This window comes from Haliotis rufescens, unplaced genomic scaffold, assembly GCF_023055435.1.
Source record: "Haliotis rufescens isolate VD_foot unplaced genomic scaffold, xgHalRufe1.0.p SCAF_23, whole genome shotgun sequence".
In the NCBI taxonomy this organism is placed as follows: Eukaryota; Metazoa; Mollusca; class Gastropoda; order Lepetellida; family Haliotidae; genus Haliotis; species Haliotis rufescens.
In genome coordinates this window covers 9666990-9692426 of record NW_025963924.1, presented here as the reverse complement: position 1 = coordinate 9692426, position 25437 = coordinate 9666990, and the positions used below count along the sequence as shown (strand labels likewise).

Genomic DNA, 25437 nt, shown 5'->3' with positions numbered 1-25437 from the left:
TATTATCATGGTATCGGTAAATCTCGTAATCCACAACCCCTGTCCAGAGCTCCAGATAAGCTATTGGTGTTGTGGGTATTTTACCCATGCATTTTAAAATCATTGGGTATCAGTAATTCTATCTGGGTTTCAAATTTCTGTTACCCACTAGTTTTTACACATGTGGGTATTTAAGTTAAATATTTAAAAACACTATTCATCTAGTCCCTGCAAACTGGTGTCGTGTGGGTTCGAGAGCTTTATAGGACTCAAAAATACCATGACACTTCCACAAGAAAGTGTGATGGCAAATGATCGTGATGTAACTGTCATCGTGGAGTTTGACAAGGTTGACGGAATGCCCCTTTATAATTTCAAAATAAGTTGCTGATTTGCTAATCGAATACGTAGGGTTACTTCACAATATTTTGATGATATGCACAAGTTTTATTTTTGTAGCTAATCTGTAATGTTCGTTGCGTATTTGATACGCTTGGATTTTATTTTACTGCATATTTCTGCATTTCTGATGCATATTTTAAGCAGACACGCAGCTTATCTGGAGCTCTGCCTATCAACTGTCTCCTTATGCAAATCTAAGCATGATATTTCATCGCTTGATCAAATACAGGACTCTTTGCGGTACGTCACGGCTTCTCGTAAGTTTACACATTAACTTTTTTATGATAGTTTCTGGAATGTTCTTGAAGTGGGATTACCTTACCTCCATTCAAAATTCATTACAAAAGAACCGATTTGTGTAGACGAAGTCCCTTGACCCAACCTAGGTTGTATGTATGCAGAATATGCGTAATCCAAAACAGGAAGTGATGTAAACGTAATCCACATGTATCACACCACAAAATAGCCATACAGCCATTATATAGAGTTGCCCGCCCTTGAGTCGCTAATGACAGGTACTTTGTTTACCGAATTGGAAGAAGAAAACCAGCATCGATCAATCCTCTACTAATGTGTCATAAACATTTAATGAAGAACAAGAAACATTTTGCGTGGGCCATTACGATGTATTATAAATTGACTACCGTGATAATAACCATTTTAATTAAGATATCATTAAATTTTCTTTCTACTTTACTTTGATTTGATGTTTAAAATAATGCCATACATGCTCTCAGATGACCCAAATCAGACAGGTTCCAATTGCGGGTGCCCTTTTAACAGAGAAATGTTCATCAACAATTTGGAATATACTAAAAAACAAACCCTCAACATAATAGCTGTCCTTAAGCTCCTGGAAATGCATTACACCATTTTCGTTCCATGTTAGTTCGATTTATTTTCTTATTTACCTAACATTTTATCACAAAGTTGTAATCTTTAAATGGATGATAATCTTTAAAGTGGTTCCACAATTATTTCATCTGAATCATTAAGATCAGATAGTTCATGCTTACTGTAGAACTTTGCCCGAGTATTTAAAAGGTCTTTCAAAAATAGGTTATCGACATGATTATGCATATTGATATGAGTTCCTTAATAAAAAAAATGTGGAAATGGAAAGTAGAATATTTTGACTGTATTTTTAATGATAGCTCGTTTCAAAACTGATAATTTTAAAGAATTGTTAAAAGCATTGAGATTCTGACGACATTGATCAATCATACACAGAGATGCTCTATGTGGGACAAACAATACATATTTGTAACATTAAGGTGTACTTAATATCCTTAATGTCTCTAAGAACAGGTGGTGCTGGCAAGACATTGATACCTGGAGGCTTGTAATCTGTACATGACATTTCTTATAATTTGTACCTTTCACTTTATTCATAGTGTGCTCATTTTTAATCTGTTTTAATCAAGATAATCTGTTTCCATCATTGCTTCGATACCAGTAAACACAGCAGGGTGATTATTGATTGACATAAACAGCCTTGTTTCTGCCATGGGGATCAAACCTACATGGTGGTGATGGGTGAACACACTAACCACTTGGCCATAAACAGGGTTTCGCCATAATATCTGTGCTAAAAGTATCTAAAACACTTAACTACTGGCCCCAACTTTTACAAGACTTACCCTTTAAATTAATTCCTATTCACAGTCATATGTAATATATCCAAAGGCAGGAACATATCAAGTCTGTAACATATCCAATCTGTAACATACCCACAATCTGTAACATACCCAATCTGTAACATACCCACAATCTGTAACATACCCACAATCTGTAACATACCCAATCTATAACAAACCCACAATCTGTAACATACCCAATCTGTAACATATCCACAATCTGTAACATATCCACAATCTGTAACATACCCACAATATGTAACATACCCACATTATGTAACACACCCACAATATGTAACATACCCACAATCTGTAACATAACCACAATCTGTAACATACCCACATTATGTAACACACCCACAATATGTAACATATCCACCATCTGTAACATATCCACAATCTGTAACATACCCACAATATGTAACATACCCACAGTTTGTAACATATTCATCCTGAGGACCCACCCCATTTGCCCAATATTAATCTACAATTTTAAAAAGCCATTTTACAGAAGCAGGCCAAATATGCTATGATCAAATCTACCATGGTTAACCCAATTTTATTCCTGGAACTAGAATACGCCTAATTTCATAAGGTTGAGTGTCCCTGTCTCTCCAACAGCCACAAAATGAATTAAAGATGTCAGTGATGAACAGAACCCAATCAGAGAAGCACAGGGTTGGCATACAACATCACTACGGTGGCTCAGGGAAAAAAGAGTGAATTCCAGAAAATATCATCAGTGTACTTTAATGTCTGGAGATATATGATCTTATTCAGTTCTCCTTCAACATGTTACAGAGATCTTTAGAGATGAAAAATCTTATTCAGTGGAAACAGTGAATATTATTGATCCAGCAACATTTCAGCTGTTTCTAGGCAGCCTGTAGATAATGGAGGAAGGGCAAGGCATACCGGTGGTCGACATCATGAGCAACATTCCAGCTGTATCTAGGCAGCCTGTAGATAATGGAGGAAGGGCAAGGCACACCAGTAGTAGATATCATGAACCACATTCCTGCTGTTTCTAGGCAGCCTGTAAATAATGGAGGCAGGGCAAGGCATACCAGTGGTCGACATCATGAACCACATTTCAGCTGTATCTAGGCAGCCTGTAGATAATGGAGGCAGGGCAAGGCATACCAGTACTTGATATCATGAACCACATTCCAACTGTTTCTAGGCAGCCTGTAAATAATGGAGGCAGGGCAAGGCATACCAGTGGTCGACATCATGAACCACATTTCAGCTGTATCTAGGCAGCCTGTAGATAATGGAGGCAGGGCAAGGCATACCAGTAGTTGATATCATGAACCACATTCCAACTGTTTCTAGGCAGCCTGTAAATAATGGAGGCAGGGCAAGGCATACCAGTGGTCGACATCATGAACAACATTTCAGCTGTATCTAGGCAGCCTGTAGATAATGGAGGCAGGGCAAGGCACACCAGTGGTCGACATCATGAACCACACTCCAGCTGTATCTAGACTGCCTGTGAATAATGTAGGCAGGGCAAGGCACACCAGTGGTTGATATCATGAACAACATTTCAGCTCTATCTAGGCAGCCTGTAGATAATGGAGGCAGGGCAAGGCACACCAGTGGTTGATATCATGAGAAACATTCCAGCTGTATCTAGGCAGCCTGTAGATAATGGAGGAAGGGCAAGGCACAACAGTGGTTGATATCATGAACCACATTTCAGCTGTATCTAGGCAGCCTGTAGATAATGGAGGAAGGGCAAGGCACACCAGTGGTTGATATCATGAACAACATTCCAGCTGTATCTAGGCAGCCTGTAGATAATGGAGGCAGGGCAAGGCACACCAGTACTTGATATCATGAACCACATTTCAGCTGTATCTAGGCAGCCTGTAGATAATGGAGGCAGGGCAAGGCACACCAGTGGTTGATATCATGAACAACATTCCAGCTGTATCTAGGCAGCCTGTAGATAATGGAGGCAGGGCAAGGCACAACGGTGGTTGATATCATGAACAACATTTCAGCTGTATCTAGGCAGCCTGTAGATAATGGAGGCAGGGCAAGGCATACCAGTACTTGATATCATGAACCACATTTCAACTGTTTCTAGGCAGCCTGTAAATAATGGAGGCAGGGCAAGGCATACCAGTGGTCGACATCATGAACCACATTTCAGCTGTATCTAGGCAGCCTGTAGATAATGGAGGCAGGGCAAGGCACACCAGTGGTCGACATCATGAACCACACTCCAGCTGTATCTAGGCTGCCTGTGAATAATGGAGGCAGGGCAAGGCATACCAGTGGTCGACATCATGAACCACATTCCAGCTGTATCTAGGCAGCCTGTAGATAATGGAGGCAGGGCAAGGCACACCAGTGATTGATATCATGAGAAACAATCCAGCTGTATCTAGGCAGCCTGTAGATAATGGAGGCAGGGCAAGGCACACCAGTGGTTGATATCATGAACCACATTTCAGCTGTATCTAGGCAGCCTGTAGATAATGGAGGCAGGGCAAGGCACACCAGTGGTTGATATCATGAACAACATTCAAGCTGTATCTAGGCAGCCTGTAGATAATGGAGGCAGGGCAAACCAGTGGTTGATATCATGAACCACATTTCAGCTGTATCTAGGCAGCCTGTAGATAATGGAGGCAGGGCAAGGCACACCAGTGGTCGATATCATGAACAACATTCCAGCTGTATCTAGGCAACCTGTAGATAATGGAGGCAGGGCAAGGCATACCAGTGGCCAACATCATGAGCAACATTATCAATGTTTTAAAGATAATCTCAATGAATGAGTGAGTGAATGAAGTGTCAGCAGTATCTCAGATCATACAGCTGCACAGATGAAAACAATATGTCTGCACATAGTCCACTTTTATTCCAAAGGGAGCACATGAACATCTTTCTGAGTGGTCTGTGTCACACTTGCAATATGATTGATTATACGGATGTTATCCATTTATCATAGTGTCACAAAAGATAGTTACATAAAAAGAACGAGCATACTCAAGTTACCATTACATACATGTCTCTTATGGGGTTTTTCCGAAACTCTTGGACTCCAGGTTAGAAAGAGTCTCCAGCAACCTATGCTAGACATAAGAAAGAGTCTCCAGCAACCTATGCCAGACATAGGCGGCAACCAAATGGATCTGGTGGTCAGGTTCAGCAACCTGGTTGATAGCTTGTCATCATTGCTCACAATATCAATCACTGGATTGTCTTGTCCCGCCCCAACTATTTACAAGCTGCCGTTATATCCATGAATTATTGCTGAGTGTGGCGTTAAACGATCAACAAACATGGAATTACGTTTTATCTGATCCTTATGTGTACATGTATCCTGTGATTCCTCATTGGCTTTAGGTAAAATAATTTTCAAGTTGTTTCCTGAAAATCTCTCTACAACATGGAGTCAAATCTTTCAGGGAATATTGAAAACTAAATATACATGTTCCCTAATCACTTGTCACAATAGAACTGACGTTACACTGCTGCGGTTAGTCTGTCTTACAGACCCTGATACAAATATATATCAAATACAGCCCATGCAAGTCCATAATGTTTGACAAGTCTAGATTACTCCAGTATCAGGAAATGAAGACAGTCACTGGGCTCCCTTTTATTATATTTTTATTAAGATAACTGAACAACTGTTTTTTTCTGTACGATATGTTCATTTCAGAGACTGTATGTTAGTCTATCCTGCGGTATGACAGGGATGTAAGTCTCTTGGCAGATAACACTACACACAAAGTCTTAAAAAGTACTAAGTCAATCCAGCCTCAGGCTGTCAAGACTAGTGATGGACTTGGCGCATATTGTCGATATTGTACCAAACCAATCCTGATCCCAGATAGAGAATCCAGCTTTCAGTGAGATTTGCCTTCTGTCATTGTCAACAGGCTATGGAAACATCTCCATCGGCCGTGAGTTTGTCAAACACTCATCCACTGCTGCTCTTCCATTATAGAAGCCATCGCAGAGAATAGAGTTACAGAGACAGCTGACATTTAAAACTTTCCCAAAGAATTCAATGTGTAAATACTTCTCCAAGTTAAGTACCTTTGTGGTTGGAAACTCATTAAGATGTCTTCAGAAATCAGGCCGAGAGATTTAGTGACATGTCAACGCTTCGATTTGTTATGTATGTGAGAAAAACCATTTGAATACGGTCTTATAAAGAACCGTCTTATTAAAGTTTCTTTCAGTTTGATGTACATCTGACAGAAGCAAGATTGCCAAGATTCCAAAAAGATTTTTATTTTTGGATTTTACTGACACGATAAAATCATGACTGCATGAGCTTGCTACAGATGAGTGAATGAATGAGTTGGGTTTAACGCCGCTTTGAAGAGTATTCCAGTTATATCACAGCGTGTCAGCTTAATGTGGGAGGAAAGCCCGAAGTAATGCAGGTTTCAGACGCTTACCACTTTGGAGAAACCCACGAGCACGGGTATGGTGCTGACAAACCTAGAAGCATAATCAGGATGAACTGGGATTCGAACCCATGATCAAAGATTTCTAGTGTGCCCAGGGGACGCAACTCAACAGAGTCACCCCTGCCCCCTTGCCACAGATGACGGGAGGGTACCGGCACTTATCCAAAATCTTATTCTAAAATGACAAGCAGACATTTTGTTTTTCATATTTTTCACACTTAACATCCAATTTCTTCCAGAGATTTGCATCTTCATGTTTTGGGGATCCATGGCCTTAAAGTAGACAAAGATGTCCATAAATCGGAACGTGGAGAAATGCACAAAAATGAAATAAAAAATCAAACCAATATAATAATCCAGAAATCATTCAAAATCTCCTAAATTGAGTAACCAACATCCATTTCCATCGTCTATCCACGATAAAAAAAAATAATGCTTCTGTTAAATTTTGAGCCATTACCATTTTCTAACGTCTCATTCCGACGTCCCAAGTTGTCCATTAATCATTACCTGCATACAAACTGCTTCATCGAGAACAGTATTTCATCCATCAGATTGTTCTAAATGGTCTTTTTTTAAGCACTCCAATAGTGCTAATCTGTCTGTGGACTCCTCCATTCAATACGAGGTATACTTGCATGGGAACAGTGGGTCTGCTTGTAATAGAAATTCCAGACAAAAACACTCCTGGGATATTGTGGTTGGTATTGCTTCATATGAATTGGTAAGATAAGTGGAAATCAAAGACATGGACTGCCATACAATATAGATGGGATGGCATCCCCAATACCTGAATAATTGAATTGTGTTAAAAACTTGTCATGTTAAAAGATTGACGACTAGTATTAAATATTCATGATCTTTTGACTAACAGTCATTTAAAAAGTGAGAGGAAGAGTGGAGACACTGTGAGTCTTCCCTATTCAATAGCTGAAAGAACACAAATCTCCAGAAAATTAGCTGTATATAGTGTTCAATAGTTGATAAGGAACACTCATCTCCAGAGATTAGTTGCAGTGATCAATACTTAAGGAACTTTACACCAGAAATTATTTGTAGCGTTTGATTGAAGCTGTTCAAACATGACTTTGCATGTGTACTTACTACATGTTATGATGAATGTTAGTTTCAGGTACATTAAGAAGGGTCGGACCAACAGCATGTGACAGTCTTTCCTGTTGATAACTAAATCACTTTCCATGATGTGTATTACCCGTAGATAACATCACATCACCACAAAGTGATGAGTCAGTTCGGCCTGTGGTGCAAATTCTTCATGATCACACACTGATACAATACTTGAATACGAAGAATCCAATTACCTTCCATTAAGTTGTGACATTGTGCTTTCCCAAAGCATGCTTTAGTGCTGAAAACAAGCTCACAAATAACACATTTATACTGTACAAGGAGTGGGTGTGGTCAGTTCTATCACTGTGTGTTAGATTGACATGCTTATAGGACAGCCCGAAGTGATGCATGTCTCAGATGTTTACCATGCTGGTGAAACTACGAGCACAGGTTTTGTGCTGACAAACCTAGAAACATTATCAGGGAAAATCTGGGATCTAACGCCCAGTGATGACCCGAGGTTACTCTGTCATTCAGACCCTGAAACATTAATATACCCAATACAGCTCATGCAAGTCTATAATGTGTGGCAAGTCTATAATGTTTGGCAAGTCCATAATGTTTGGCAAGTCTATAATGTTTGGCAAGTCCATAATATTTGGCAAGTCCATAATGTTTGGCAAGTCTATCATGTTTGGCAAGTCTATAATGTTTGGCAAGTCCATAATGTTTGGCAAGTCCATAATGTTTGGCAAGTCCTGATTACTGCAGTATCAGACTGAAATTTAAATAATTTAACAACTATTTTGTCTGTAAAATATGTTTATTTCAGAGACAACATGTTAGTCTAACACAAGGTTTCTGGTATGTCTAAAGGATGCATCTCTGCACAGCATCTTGAAGTGCCTTTGATGACCCATACCCACATGTTACGTAAAGTTCACAGTGTCATTCCATGGACACACACACACTTCAAACTCAGTGGTGCATACATGCATCACTTCAAGCTAAGATTCCTCCTACATCAAGCTGGCACGCCTTGATAAACTCCAAGAAGAATACAAAAAGAACACATTCGGAGAGCTAGTATGTACCTTGTGATAACACCTGTGTCCTGATCTGACACCAGTGTGTCAGGTGTATCATTAAGCCCCCATCTGGTTCTGAATTATCCAGGTAGTGCAGGTATTAACGAGGCCGAAGTAGGGTGAGGTAATGAAAGCTAGATTTGCTTTCTTAATGATGTCGCCTTGGGTGGCCAAGGAGTCATTACTTCTCTTATTGGAGCGGTTAAGTGTGACAAAATTCTCCTTCTTCCAGTTACTGGGGGTGTTTAATGGGATATCGCTCTCATTGACATCAGTATTGGAATCATTTGAAAGATTCTGATGGCTGTTTGATGAAACAAGAGCCACAGTTCAGATGGTGTTGTACGAATTTACACACAGAAGAAATCACAGAAAACACTTTTACAATTTATTGGATTTATTTTTAGCCCAGGGTGTGCATTTTTGCGTATAGTGCTTTACACTTAAAAACTCTGTATACGAGATGACAATCTTAGTCTTGCTGTGAGAATGAGACCTGTGAATATTTGATGCTGTGGATAACCTGCAGCCAAGACTAACAGTTAGTCTCGCAAGTAAAGTTATCTTATCATAACACATATATCTACAAAATAAAAAATAAAATCCAAATGGAGCCCATAATGCTTAATTTCAAAGCTGAGGCAATCTAGACTTGCAAAACCTAACGAGTGAGTGAGTGAGTGAGTGAGTGAGTGAGTGAGTGAGTGAGTGAGTGAGGTTTAATGCCACTTTGAACAGTATTCCAGTTACATCGTACTGCATGTAGGAGGAAAGCTCAAAGTGATGCAGGTCTCAGACGTTTACTACTTTGGTGAAACCCACGAGCATGACATGGTGCTACAAACCTAGAGACACAATCAAGTCGATCGGGGATTCAAAACCACAATCATCAGTTTCTGCCATGCCCAGGGGATGCACCTCGCACACAGCCATCGTTCAACCATTCAGGCCATCCAATCCCAGCGTCTATGAATCAGGATTATTACACCTAAATACACAATGGGAGATTTCAGAACAATGTACAAAGCGAGGGATAAGACAGAGTTCAAAATTTCATTTGTGTCTTTCAAAAAAAGACTGTTATCGTGCTGGTATGATGTCATATCTGAGTGAAAAGACAAGCCTGCAAAACCTGCTGCTTGGTGTATGTGATTACTGTATTGAATTCTAGGTCGATGTCTTACGCAGGGTTTTCACTTGACTTACAATAGTAGGGATCCAGGGGACCCCCAAATAATGAATTGTAAAGGTCCCTACAGGCAATGGGGGGGTCCTGTAAAGTAAAGAAATGGTGTAGAGTAATGTACGTTTAGATAATTACTTTATAGCCTGGAATGAATCACTGATCATGTGTACAGTTGATTGGTGATTGGTGGATGAAATAAGAGACACCCATAACTGATCTTGATCCGTTCTCTACATTTGAGCCTACTGGACGCAGATTTGTGTGTCGCGTAAAACCCTGGTCTTGCGTCAAACTAACATCTATTTTAACAAAAACAGACAGTATTTTTTTCAAACATTGATGAATGGAAACGAAACAAGTATGAAATGGAGTGAGAGGCAGTTAAGGATTCGCAGATACTTCTAGAAACAGTAAGTCCACACACGAAAACAAATTTCTCCTCAGTAACAAGTTTAAACGTCTTTATAATGTGCATGTCCCCATTGAAAATAACTCCTTTATCGGACTTGGAACAGTTTCACCTGTTAGATTTCACAATTTAATTGGAAACAAAATAAAAGCAACTAGAAAAGTGTTTGCATTACATGAAACCAGAAACAAGTCCATTACTGCCCCTCTTTCCCCACAGCAAAACGCCATTCACTTTAGGGGGAAATGTAGTTCTCAGCCACGGACTATGTGAAGAAGTACCTTCATTATTTCTAATACTTTTAAGTAAATTGATTAAAGATACAAAAAATATCGAAAACTCCCCAAGGCTGCTTAATACAAACGAGGAGTCAATTTTTTAAATTAACTGCGTAAAAATAACTTACTGCCATAAAAAAATTAGATTCCACCTTTTACCTTATTAGTTTGAGAAAGCATTTTTGCACTTTACAGCAGAATGTTCGGTGTAATAAAGGAATACTTCTGTATGATAATGGAATATTTGCCCGTTGTATACCGTATTCGATGTAATAAGCGCCCCGCTCTAATAAGCGCCCACAGCGTTATTTTCCAGTATATTGGCTTGTGAACAATGCCAGTTAGCACCCTTCCGACTGATCAATGTACACAATTCGTGTACATTTATTCGTGTATAATACGCACTTGTGTGTTAAATGCACCCTTAATTACGGGCAATTAAATTCTGGAAAAATATATCTGTCGTGTATAATACGCACAGACTTTTCTTTTGTATCATTTCAGGCTGTCAGCAGAAACCATAAAATTTACGATTTTTCGACTCTTTCACCAAAATTATATTCTAATAAGAGCCCCCTATTTCTTATATTGAGAGCGCCCTGGGCGCTTATTACGTCGAATACGGTATACGTTATATGCACCTGACCATGTTGACTGTACAGGCTCAGCTGCTCCTGTGCAGCCAATTATACATGTCAAGGCATCGTGCACAATGAATTCATGCAAAATGATAAAATAAATTCTGCATGCAATGAATGAATAGATAATTATCAAACTCTTCAATTTAACTAACGAACCATTTGTATCTGCATAAACAGATCAATATTACCTAAACGGAAAATTCATTATTCAAACAATTCAACAACAAATTAACATAATGTGGTAGAGTTCCTCACCTCTTCGCTGCTTTGAAATCATTGCCTGAAATAAGTTTGGTTCATTATGAACAGAATATCTGTGCCCAAATGGTATGTACGTTATGACACTTGACAATTGGGACACTAATTTGAGGCCATAAATAATATTTGGGAATCAAACCCACATTATGTCACCATCCAATCTGTCCCTGTACAGAAAACAACAGTAATTCTCATGGTAAAATAGGTCTCCTATTATTCCAAAAGGGTACCGCAAGACAATTTAGGTCTGTCTAGTCTTTGTTAATGTCCCAGTTTTTGTTAATGTCTAGTCTTATCTGTTGTGGCATTTCACTTATCCCACTGTTGTGGTATTTGAGTTATCCCTTTATTGTGCTGTTTGACTTACCCCACTGTAGTGGCGTTTGACTTACAGTCTACTGCAGTGGTGTTTGACTTATCCCACTGTTTTAGTATTTGACATATCCAACTGTTGTGGTGTTGGACTTATCCCACTGTTGTGGTATTTGACTGAACCCACTGTTGTGGTGTTTGACATATCCCACTGTTGTGGTGTTTGACATATCCCTATGTTGTGGTATTTGACATATCCCACTGTTGTGGTGTTTGACTTATCCCACTTTTGTGGTGTTTGACTTATCCCACTGTTGTAGCATTTAACATATCCCACTGTTGTGCCGTTTGACATATCCCACTGTTGTGGTGTTTGACTTATCCCACTGTTGCAGTATTTAACATATCCCACTGTTGTGGCATTTGACTTATCCCACTGTTGTGGTATTTGACATATCCCACTGTTGTGGTGTTTGACTTATCCCACTGTTATGGTGTTTGACTTATCCCACTGTTGTAGCATTTAACATATCCCACTGTTGTGGCGTTTGACTTATCCAACTGTTGTGGTGTTTGACTTATCCCACTGTTGCAGTATTTGACTTATCCCACTGTTGTGGCGTTTGACTTATCCCACTGTTGTAGTATTTGACTTATCCAACTGTTGTAGTATTTGACATATCCCACTGTTGAGGTATTTGACTTAACCCACTGTCATGGTGTTTGACTTATCCAACTGTTGTGGTGTTTGACATATCCCACTGTTGTGGTGTTTGACTTATCCCACTGTTGTGATGTTTGACATATCCCACTGTTGTGGCGTTTGACTTATCCCACTGTTGTGGCATTTGACTTATCCCACTGTTGTAGTATTTGACATATCCCACTGTTGTGGTGTTTGACTTATCCCACTGTTGTGATGTTTGACATATCCCACTGTTGTGATGTTTGACTTATCCAACTGTTGTAGTATTTGACATATCCCACTGTTGTGGTGTTTGACTTATCCCACTGTCATGGTGTTTGACTTATCCCACTCTTGTGATGTTTGACTTATACCACTGTTGTGGTGTTTGACTTATCCAACTGTTGTAGTATTTGACTTAACCCACTGTCATGGTGTTTGACTTATCCAACTGTTGTGGTGTTTGACTTATCCAACGGTCGAAGTGTTTGACTTATCCAACGGTCGTGGTGTTTGACTTATCTTGTTGTGATGCTTGATTTATCCTATGATTTGTAAGTCAATGGATACCGAGTAAACAGACCTGTGAAGATCCAGGGTAGAATAGATCTTCAGCAACCCAAGCTTACCATATAAGGCGACAATGCTTGTTCTAAGTGGACGGAATCGAATGGTCAGGCTTGTTGATTTGGTTGATGCATGTCATCGTATCCCAATTCCGTGGATTGATGCTCATGACATCAATCACTGGATTGTCTGGTCCAGCCTTGATTATTTACAGACCGCCGTCACATAGCTGGAATATTGCTGAGTGCAGTGTTAAACAACAAACAAACCTAGTAAGCATACCTAGAATGCCCATTAACAGTGTGAAGTCAGCATTGTATACAGGATTATATATTCGGCTATATCTCCCTCCGGCACCAAATTGTTTTGCTCGTCACTTAAATAATACATGCCAAAACTAATTTCATCCTTTTTGAAATAACTAATGTTCTAATTGAACATGAGACAGAAACTGGGCATCATGTTCGTCAAGTTTCTTCTTCGGCATTGTATTTCTGTAAGGCTTTGCTGTGACTGACAAACATGGCTTTTCTTCGTAGCATGAATACAATGATTATGTCAAGATGTTGCTTATATTTGGCAAAAAAAAAACAACAGGCTGCATAAACTTTGAAGGTTTTGACATTTTTCTGTTGCCAATGTCTTAACACGTTTACCTCAACTTTCCTCGTCTTGGGTTTCATTTAATCTGGAGTGATTTTTTTTCTCTAAAAGGGTTTGGATATTTACCTTTTTCACTGGATACCTAATAAAATTAAATAAATTGATGACAGAATACAAAAAAAAGATGTATTCTTATGGGGAAACCATGAAAAGGTGTGATAAACTTTAAAGGAACAGTAACTGTGTTAATGTCAAAATAAATACCGCAAACACAAAACCAATTTTCATGAGATATTAACAACATAGACAGATGTTCAGTGAGTGAGTGAGTGAGTGAGTATGGTTTTACGCCGCTTTTAGCAATATTCCAGCAATATCATGGCGGGGGACACCAGAAATGGGCTTCACACATTGTACCCATGTCGGGAATTGAACCCGGGTCTTCGGCGTGACGAGCGAACGCTTTAACCACGAGGCTACCCGACCGCCCCCAGGAACACTAGTGAACCAGCAGGTTAGGAATTTGTAAACCATCTGAAACAGTTACATATTGAAACTTTTAACTTCTTTTTTTTTTTTAATTTATGTGTAAACATTTCACTGTATGTGTCTAATTGTAATCATAAAACATGCATGATATTTTTAGACTGAATTTCAAACTACATGCTCTCCTGGACCCACTTGCACAAAGTGATCTTAGCAATGAGATGATCATAACTCCCATTCTTTAACATAGGCTTACAACAGTCGTAGCGCTAAGATCGCTTTGTGCAAGTGGGCCCAAAAACTGATAAAAAAAAATGTATTTTAAAAGATAATAATATTTCAGAGTACCACGTTGACTTGCAAAGGGCAATGGCCCCAGACCCATAGATGTGTTACACTTGAGGGTCCTGTTTCACAGAGCCATCTTGAGTGCTAAGATAATGCCATAATCCAATGTTATGACATTGGGCCTACGATCATCTTAGTGCTAAGATTGTCAAGATCCAATGATATGACATTGGGCTTACGATCACCTTTGTGCTAAGATTGTCAAGATCCAATGATATGACATTGGGCTTACGATCACCTTTGTGCTAAGATTGTCAAGATCCAATGATATGACATTGGGCTTACGATCATCTTAAGCATAAGATTGTCAAGATCCAATGATATGACATTGGGCCTACGATCATCTTAGTGCTAAGATTGTCAAGATCCAATGATATGACATTGGGCTTATGATCATCTTAGTGCTAAGATTGTCAAGATCCAATGATATGACATTGGGCTTATGATCATCTTAGTGCTAAGATTGTCAAGATCCAATGATATATCATTGGGCTTACGATCATCTTATTTCTAAGATGGCTTGTAAAATGGGGCCTGGGATGTAATATCGTTTACCGTAACTTGTTGTCAAGACATTATGATCAAGTGGGTGAAAAATAGGCTGACTTAGCAACAAATCTGTTTCACATTGAAGTTCATGTGATGTATTTCATTCCCTCACCATTGTCATTTATATGTTGAGTTTTCAATTTATTTTTCTTCGCCATTCAATAACAAGCTACACCTCTTCCAGCATGTCTACACCATGGCTGAAGTGACATTTCAATTGTGTCCAAAACAAGACCCAATCTGATTCTACCCTTTTAAATGATCATCTAAACAGTAACCATGATGCATTAAGTTTTATTCAATCACTGCACAAGTCGGTACACAATACAAGTCACCTTCAATAACTCAAGTTTCAGCTTGCCGTAAGCTCTCTAGCCCACCTCAGCCATTTAACAAATTACCCTGGCTACCTGGCTATAGTATCTATTGCTAAGCATGTACAGCCTGGCATAAACACAGTGTCTACTCCACATGTCTAGCAGCTCAAGTGATACCAACAATCCTGCTCTATCCATATCAGTGTCCGATCAGGCTTCTTACTAATCCCATTAACGTTACAGCCCTGCATGGATAGAAGGGATAAAGACGACCTCGTACAATCCCTACACAAACAAATCCCTCTGCCTTCTGCCTCATAGGTTTCAAATTCATCCACGTTATCTACCAACCAAAATATCCTGTCTGAATACGGGAATCACAACATTACATCAACATTCGCCATAGCTTGCTTCGGTGGTTGGTCTGAGTCGTTACAGATAAACCTCCACAGTCTCCACCAGCTCTCACAATTGACAATATTATCAAATCTAAACATTCTGTGTGTGATTCTGTGGTACTCCCAGCTTTAGGCCAATAGGTTATGTGTGGGATGCTGTCATAATGGCAGTCCAGACTTGAGTAAATCATTCCAGAAGAGGCCTGTTTGATGGTGTGTTCATTTCCTAATCAAACCAAGAGGGAACAATTGTCTGCTCTGGTTATATAGTCTGCTGAAGGACAAAGCAGAAGTCAAACCATAGATGGAACAAACAAAGTCTAAGCTTACATAGGACAGTCATAACGGGCTTAGAAATTAGTATTTTTATGACTAGCCCATAGGACTTGTGAAAACCTGACTTCACTTGACCTCAGAATTTGTAGCAAATCTTGCGTGAACAAGACAAAAATGCTTACTACGTTTACATATTCGGTCAGTTTTATTCAATTCCAATCTGAAACAAAATTGAAGTACTGAGAACTGGTTCAAAATTATACCCCTCAACTGATATTAAATGAGAATAAAGTACAATCATTGGATTCTTACTTGTCCTCAGCACAATTTAGCAGTCTTGGACTAGCGGACAATCATGAATTTTTGTGTGATAATAGGCATCAGTTAAAGCAAAGTCTCCTACAAGACAGAGGTTTGTTACAGAGAATGGTTGTTTATTGTTTTCAGAAACATTGTAACATTCCAACATACTATCGCTGAGAGGGACAGTGGGACAATGAACCTCACATACCGCTGGAATCAAACCCATGTCTTTGAGGTAATGAGCAAACGCTTGTACTACTAGGCCAACCAAACACCCTCCAAGAAAAAACATTATTCTACCCAACAACATTAGATCAAAGAGACAAAAGAGAACTGAAACACACAATCCTGGGCATTTTACTAACGAAATAATGTAACCTTTAATGAAAAATAAACTTCACACAAGTCAATGAATGCATGTTTGAACTCAGAGCTCATAAAGTACTTGTAGTGAACTGTTCTCTGTTCGGGGAACATGCAACAATTCATCATCCGTTTTAAGGATCAGAGGTCTGCCATCATGATTGATGGTCTTGTTTACTCGTCTAAACATTCTAAAGGACACTCAAGACCAAACTGAGGCTGAAGTATGACATAAGAGCTCCATCTTGAGTCATCGGCAACAATCCATCCTGACACACTCCTCACAACTCTCGTGGTTTTTCATGTTACTGCTTCATAGAAATGGGTTGACTGACATTCAATATTCACAAAGTATCCATCTTTATGTAATCATCGAAAAAGTGAGTGAGTGAGTTTGGTTTTACTCCGCTTTGAACCCTATTCCAGTGATTTCATGGCATGTCGGCCTAATGTGGGAGGAAAGCTCGAAGTGATGCAGGTTTCAGGTGTTTACCACTTTGGTGAAACCCATGAACAAGCATTGTAATTGTGGCAAACCCCGGATTCAAACTCATGATGTTAGGTTTCTGGTATGCTCCAGGGACGCAACTCTGCACTGAGATTGTGGGGCATCAGACAACTGGATCACCTGTGCCCCCAGTCCTTAAAAGCAACTCTAGTTTTGTTGATGCATCAAATTCCATGGAATGTTTTTGGCTTCCAAACAAATAAACTGACAAATATATATATGATATATTTGTTTCAGGGTCTGAGTGTCAGTAATGTATACTTGCCAACAACTGTAGACTTGCATGGGCTGTATTGGATATATTTGTTTCAGGGTCTGAGTGTCAGTAATGTATACTTGCCAACAACTGTAGACTTGCATGGGCTGTATTGGATATATTTGTTTCAGGATCTGAGTGTCAGTAATGTATACTTGCCAACAACTGTAGACTTGCATGGGCTGTATTGGATATATTTGTTTCAGGGTCTGAGTGTCAGTAATGTATACTTGCCAACAACTGTAGACTTGCATGGGCTGTATTGGATATATTTGTTTCAGGGTCTGTCAGTGTCAGTAATGTATACTTGCCAACAACTGTAGACTTGCATGGGCTGTATTAGATATATTTGTTTCAGGATTTGAGTGTCAGTAATGTATACTTGACAACAACTGTAGACTTGCATGGGCTGTATTGGATATATTTGTTTCAGGATTTGAGTGTCAGTAATGTATACTTGACAACAACTGTAGACTTGCATGGGCTGTATTGGATATATGGTTCAGGGTCTGAGTGACAGGCTAGTGTCAGCACAACCTCATTCACAACACGGGGGCGGTCGGGTACCCTAGTGGTTAAAACATTCGCTCGGCAGGCCGAAGACCTGGGTCCGATTCGCAACATGGGTACAATATGTGAAGCCCATTTCTGGTGTCCTCTGCCATGATATTGCTGGAATATTGCTAAAAGAGGTGTAAAACCATACTCACTCACTCACACTCACTCACGCATAACACATTTTGGTACAATAATTATATGTCTAGGTAGCTTGCCGACTTGCTTATTCGGTACAAATGAAACATTACTTCAGTTCAGTGTGTATCAAAGTAATGTTCCAACTGAGGTATTCATCTCAATTGAAGAAAGATGATCCGGTGATCTCACAGGATGTTTCTCATTTCACAAAAATAATTACATACATATATATAAACTGTTTCCGAAAATGCCAGAAGAAGTACTTTGTCCTTTTCATTACCCAAAAAGTAAACTGTTCACTGGATGGAGAGGAAAAGAAATTGGTCTGCTCCTTCTTTCAGAGAATATAATGTACATTTGAAGCGCTGACCGAAAAAATATTCTATCTCCAACAAAGTCCCATGGCTCCCATTCCAGAATGTCAGATGGTGGTCCCTTACACATGCAAATATGTCAGTCAATTGTGGTCCCATGAGGGAACATAGATCAACCCCTTACTTGAACAGCAAATGTGTAGCTGATATCCACCAATACCACAGCTCATATTTTCCATCGATCACTGGGACTTCTTATTGGTTGTATAGCCTTTTCTATAGGATTTCAGAGCCATTGTTTTACCACAACATGACAAAGAGGATCTTTTAACCCATGTGACACTACAAAACAGGGAAATACTGGATTATGATGTCTTGGCGATAGAGGTTATATTTACTAAATCAATTATACTTCCGCTTGGATAAAACAGACCACAATTCACATGACACTGGGAATTACTGACTTTATCTCCCTAGTGACTTAATATGGCAAGTCGCTCACCGTGGATCAAACTTCACGTCTGTGAGACAATTCCATAATTCCTTGTGGGTTTATTTAAATATACCAGCTGCTAAAAAAAGTGAAACTGGAAACTAATAATTTGTCAAAATCCATTCAAAACAACCCTTGCCATTTATCTCACAGATGTCCCTGGCTTTTTTAAGAAATATATTCCTGAATCCTTATTTCAGTTGAATTTGAAAAAGGAGAAACCTATATGTCGACCTACACGTGTACAAAGTCAAAACTTGAACATTTGGACAAATTCACATTGTGAATGGGTTTTGGCCTGACTTTCGTACTACAAGGAATTGCAATATCGATTCATGGATTGTGATACATAGCACAATACATTGCATGTGTTCTTTCATCTGTAATGTGTTAGGAACCTCATAAAAACAAGACAAATGACTTGAAACATTGTAGTCGTCCACCATGTTGCTATAGTGACAACACATGCGTAATAGACACATAATATACAGGAAGCTGGTCGCGAGGAGTTGTTTTAATAAATGTGACTTGTCACTGAAGCAAGCATTGCCAACATGATGACAACATGTATGATTTTGAATAATAATCGTGTATTGTGTATGTGGTTGTCCTGTATTGTGTCTCTTTTGAGGTTTGATCCAAGGATTCCATAAATAAAGAGTCTGCTGGTTATTTAAATTTGAAAAAAAAAAATGGTCAGAAATCATCAGGAACGATTGTCATTTGATTGATGATTTCCCAATGCAGTTTCATCCAGAAACAATGCTGATGGTTTGGTTGAGTTGCAAGCAGTGTAGTTAGTCATTGGTCAGTTTGGCCAAGCTGCACAAAGATGGGTTCACTGTTCCATATCTATGTAGATATATGTATTTTGAATTATTTAACGGTATTTTCCAAATGACAAGTAATACGTATTGATTTGTATTTCAAACTGTGGTATACCGTGGCACACCTAAATTCACATCAGTAAGTAAATACATAAAAGCATTGTTCTCCATCGTGACACTGTTCTCCAACAGACTACAAGACAGGAGATCTTACTTACAAATGGACAAATCAATAACAGACCGTCTCTGCAGGAAGGGTTCACCCAAATATCACCAAAACATATCCGGCAACTTAAAAACAATCTGTTTTATTAATCCCTGCCATTGCCTCTTTTATGCATGCGAGACAGCGTGAACTCTGACGTGACCCGGCGCCCGGGTGCATTCTGAGCATGCATGCCATGACCAGCATGCTTCCCTTGTTGTGGTAGCTGTGGGTTGAGTCTATATCAAGGTACACTCTTCTCCTCATGGAACTGGGAATAACCTGGTGCCTAGACACGGTGCATTGTGATCTGACCGGGATGAATCTGAAGATTTTATTGACATCACTTCAAATTGATTTCTAAAGCTATCCCTCAATCCATTGTCTTTGAGTTGAAAAGCTTAAAACCTATCCCTTAATCCTTTGTCTTTGAGACGAAAACCTATAGCAAAAACACTTGAAACACAAACCCAAGGCATTGTTGCTCTGTAGTCATATTTCAATTGAAGCATCACATGCTTACAGCAACATTTAAGTTTAATATGCAACAATATTTTCAGCCTCCCAAATTTAATGGTGTGAATGCTTCTAATATCAACTAGTTGTGTGATGCCTCACATCACAGTAACCCGGGGCAACACGGTGCCAATGTGTTGGGGAAAAAACCAGGGTTACGGTTACACCGCACTAATTCATAAAGCGGTTTCAGTGATTTAATTTGTTTTACTTTCAAAATATTGTCATTGATGGACTTCAGTGGGTTTGAGCCGATTCTAGTTATCTTAGTACCATAAGTCTGTGTTAAAGCATGGGGTTTGAATATCAAGATTATTGCACTTACATAGCGATGTCTGTCTGTCTGTCTGTCTGTCTGCCTGCCTGCCTGCCTGCCTGCCTGTACCAGTCCAGACTAATGCCAATTTTATAGTGCTAGCCCACTGAGATACCATGCTGCAGTTTGAAATAAATACCCCACTCAGACACAGAAAACTTAGACTCCGAACCACCAGTTCTTGTTTTAGCTCCTTAATCCCGAGTGCCAGACATGGTAACAATAAGTACCATCTTTTGGTATGACAAGACAGGGGATCGAACCCCCGCCCTTTCACTTTCCGGGCGGCCGCTCTACCACTAGACCACAGAGGTGGTCTTTCCAGGCTGTGATCGCTTTGAAGAACAAGGCCCATAACTCCTATCATTTCATACATGAATATCTATCACAGCACTCAGCAGGATCATTGAATAAAGCTGAAAAACAATCACAACAATGGACCACATTCATAACACTATCATCACTTGTGGAGTTGGACAAACATGTCTGAAATGCTCATAAATGTTAACGAGCAAAACCTGAATACGAGAGATAGGGCAAAACATAACTTATAACACATGTGAAACACATTCATCTTCCCAACACTTAGCTCCCTTTGTTAAATGCTTGAAAAGACACCTTAGCTCCTAACACAGCCTGTAGTTAACAGTGAACATGATAGAGATCCCTAACTCCTCACAGCTCCTTTTACGTGCCGGATACATGTCTCCAGGCAGAGCGTGGCCTCTCAGGGCCAAGGGGAGAGCCTGATAACAGATAAGGCTGTACAATTTGTTCATCGTTTTTCCAGACCTAAGGTCACACTTCATGAAAAGCCAATGCTTCAACGTTTCTGTTAAAGTCATCATCAAGACTTGATGTCATTCACATTTGAAATAGATCATGGAGCTCCTGCAAACAAAAGTTCAAATAACTTGTCATAATTTTGACTCACATTGGCTTTGGCATCAATAACAGCAGGGGGACACAAGAAACCCATCAACAAATTAAACCCTGCATGGTGTGCAAATGTAAAGACCACAAATATGCTGTCTGCAACCTTAGCTACTAGTCCGAAGCCCGAGTCCAGTAAAATTCTGTTTGGTAAGTTTCAGCTTGTAGTGTCAAAAGTTTTTAGCACAGGCTGTAAAGATATCTCAAGTTTCCATAAAACATCTCTAGAAGCATGTGGACATGGATACTAATACACCACACCTGCATCTCTGTGACGTTCTTTAACAGACTCCTCCCATGAACTTGAAGAGACCGTTATTACACACCAATCTGTATCAGCCTTCACAGAGATGGCAGTAAATCTACTTCACCTTCAGCTCACACTACACAATACTGACAACCCGCTCCCTGTCCCGCCATCCCACCACCCCCAACACACAGGTCAACATCTCCTACCCACACCCCACTCAGACCTCCTTCCATCCCACCACCCCCAACACACAGGTCAACACACAGGTCAACATCCCCTACCCACACCCCACTCATACCTCCTTCCATCCCACCATCCCCAACACACAGGTCAACATCCCCTACCCACATCTCACTCAGACCTCCTTCCATCCCATCACCCCCAACACACAGGTTAACATCCCCCACCCACACCAAACTCAGATCCCCTTCCATCCCACCATCCCCAACACACAGGTCAACATCCCCTACCCACACCCCACTCAGACCTCCTTCCATCACACCACTCGCAACACACAGGTCAACATTCCCCACCCACACCCCACTCAGACCTCCTTCCATCCCACCACCCCCAACACACAGGTCAACATCCCCTACCCACACCCCACTCAGACCTCCTTCCATCCCACCACCCCCAACACACAGGTCAACATCCCCCACCCACACCTCACTCAGACCTCCTTCCATCCCACCACCCCCAACACACAGGTCAACATCCCCTACCCACACCCCACTCATACCTCCTTCCATCCCACCATCCCCAACACACAGGTCAACATCCCCTACCCACACCCCACTCAGACCTCCTTCCATCCCACCATCCCCAACACACAGGTCAACATCCCCTATCCACACCCCACTCAGACCTCCTTCCATCCCACCACCCCCAACAAACAGGTCAACATCCCCTACCCACACCCAATAACCACCCACCACCCCCAACACACAGGTCAACATCCCCTACCCACACCCCTCCTTCCACCCCACCAGCGTGTTCGGTTCAAAATTCAATTAGCATGGTTTAATCTACAGGTAACTTGGCTCTACAGTGAAAACACAAGACGTTTATCTCCTAAATGAAGCACACATATCTTTTCCCTATTTCAAAAACAAGATGTAGATAGATGAAAAATTATTGATTTTACTTCCCATTATCTTATAAAGAACCAATGATAAAGAAATTATTATTCAAATAAAATGAAAGGGCAATTGAAAGAATTAATTTCAATCTTAATCATTCATGAGAAAATAATATCCTCCCACTGGAAGAAAAATGAGACAGAATAACGGCTGTCTTTATCGACCTGATCAAATATCAATTTGTTCAAGACACAGCTCCAAGGCTCCTGTTCATACCACAACAACTTCAAATCTTCGTCAGCATAAAAAGAGTCGGCTTCATATAAAAAACACCACCATATACGTTTTCACAGTATCACATTCATTCAATATTGCCAAAAGAGGAAGAATAAACGTGGATATTAGCATCTGTTCATGAGATGACTACAACACCGAAAGACATCAAACAGTGAAGCTGAGAGTCACATTCCCTGACCTTTCCTAGAACACAGTGACCACTCTCTGGAGGCCGTAATGAATGTACTTATCTCCTGCTTGGTGCAGAAGATTATTATCCTGTCCATTATGCTAACCAGTGGATATGAGATGTGAGAGCTGCAAAAAGGTTCTTCTTTCTTCACAAGCTGAGCCTCCTCTCAGTTTCAATCAGTCCATGATGCTGACATAAGGGAATCATAGTCTGCGGAGTCGCCAGAGTGGAAACTCTATACTGGGCGAGGACCTTACAGATAATGCATGCGATAATCTTCATACAGCAGCACTTTTCTGGGTCGATAATGCACCATACATGTAACTATCTTATCAAGCCATTCTGACAAAATATTCCATTGCATCAAATATCAAGAACACTTGTGAATGTTATCAAATCCTTGAAGTGCATCTGCAAACGATATTTCAGTACTTATCAGTGTTCTGACTCTAATAGGTGTTGTAAGTTGAGGTGAAATGTGGTTTTACGTCGCGTTCAAGATTATTGCACTTATACAGTGACATGGTTGATTTAATACCAACATGAAGACAATTATATGTTCAAAACATGAATTTTTAAAATTAAATACCATGAACACAGCATCTTCTCTTAATAGTTTATTTTGCTGTTTTGTTACAAATCTAAAGTCTGGTCTGAACATTGTATGTTTGCTACACAATAAACAATCAAGTCTTGTTTGAACACATGTACGACAGAAGAAAACAATGGTCTTGTCTGAACATATGTAAGGCAGAAGAAAAACTTGGTCTTGTTTGAACATGATGTATGACAGAAGAAAACAATGGTCTTGTCTGAACATATGTACGACAGAAGAAAACAATGGTCTTGTCTGAACATATGTATGACAGACAAAAACAATGGTCTTGTTTGAACATATGTATGACAGAAGAAAACAATGGTCTTGTCTGAACATATGTAAGGCAGAAGAAAAACTTGGTCTTGTTTGAACATGATGTATGACAGAAGAAAACAATGGTCTTGTCTGAACATATGTATGACAGAAGAAAACAATGGTCTTGTCTGAACATATGAACGACAGAAGAAAACAATGGTCTTGTCTGAACATATGTATGACAGAAGAAAAACTTGGTCTTGTTTGAACATGATGTATGACAGAAGAAAACAATGGTCTTGTCTGAACATATGTATGACAGAAGAAAAACTTGGTCTTGTTTGAACATGATGTATGACAGAAGAAAAAAATGGTCTTGTCTGAACATATGTACGACAGAAGAAAAACTTGGTCTTGTTTGAACATGATGAATGACAGAAGAAAACAATGGTCTTGTCTGAACATATGTACGACAGAAGAAAAACTTGGTCTTGTTTGAACATGATGTATGACAGAAGAAAACAATGGTCTTGTTTGAACACATGTACGACAGAAGAAAACAATGGTCTGAACATCAAACGTATGCTACAAGAAACTATGGACAAACTGCATCTCCCCAAAAAGCAGTGCGAGAAGGCAGCTAGATGGCATATCCTAATGCCAACTGTGTTTGAAGTCGTCTATCACGCACTGGCAACTTTCCACTTTATGATGCCCTTGGGTCCGAAGAACTATTAAATACAATATATAACCAACATTAATTGAAAGTGTGCTGTCTTGAAACAGCTGACAAAATGCCAGATCACATTTCTGCAGTTATAAATGTTTGCTCTTTCAAAATAGGATCTAAAAAGATCCTGACTGCCTTAACAGTTATCTTAAAACAACGGCACTTTGCATAGCAACTGTTTCTATGATTCATATAATCTGAAAGAGACATAACTGTATGATATTGAAAACTGTATGCTACTGAAAACTGTCACTCAAGACACCTACCATATTAAAGGTACTAAAAGCTCTCAGGGCGCTCTCAAAATTAGAAATGGGGGCTCTTATTAGAACGTAATTTTGGTGAAAGAGTTGAAAGATCGTAAATTTCGTGGTTTATGACGACAGCAAGAAAT

General features: G+C 39.7%; 1 protein-coding gene across 4 annotated transcripts in view; it reads right to left on the bottom strand.

The window, feature by feature from the left end:
• The window catches only part of LOC124133040 (ribitol-5-phosphate xylosyltransferase 1-like), a 191106-nt gene that overhangs the window by 135402 nt on the left and 30267 nt on the right, over positions 1–25437 (bottom strand). Inside the window, exon 2 of one of the 4 annotated variants that reach the window (XM_048401770.1) lies at positions 11389–11413. The exons of the other annotated variants lie outside the window; for them this stretch is intronic. Coding sequence (XP_048257727.1) covers positions 11389–11410 — 22 coding nt within the window. The 5' untranslated portion in view covers positions 11411–11413. The remainder of the gene's footprint in view (positions 1–11388; positions 11414–25437) is intronic. 4 annotated transcript variants of the gene reach the window in all.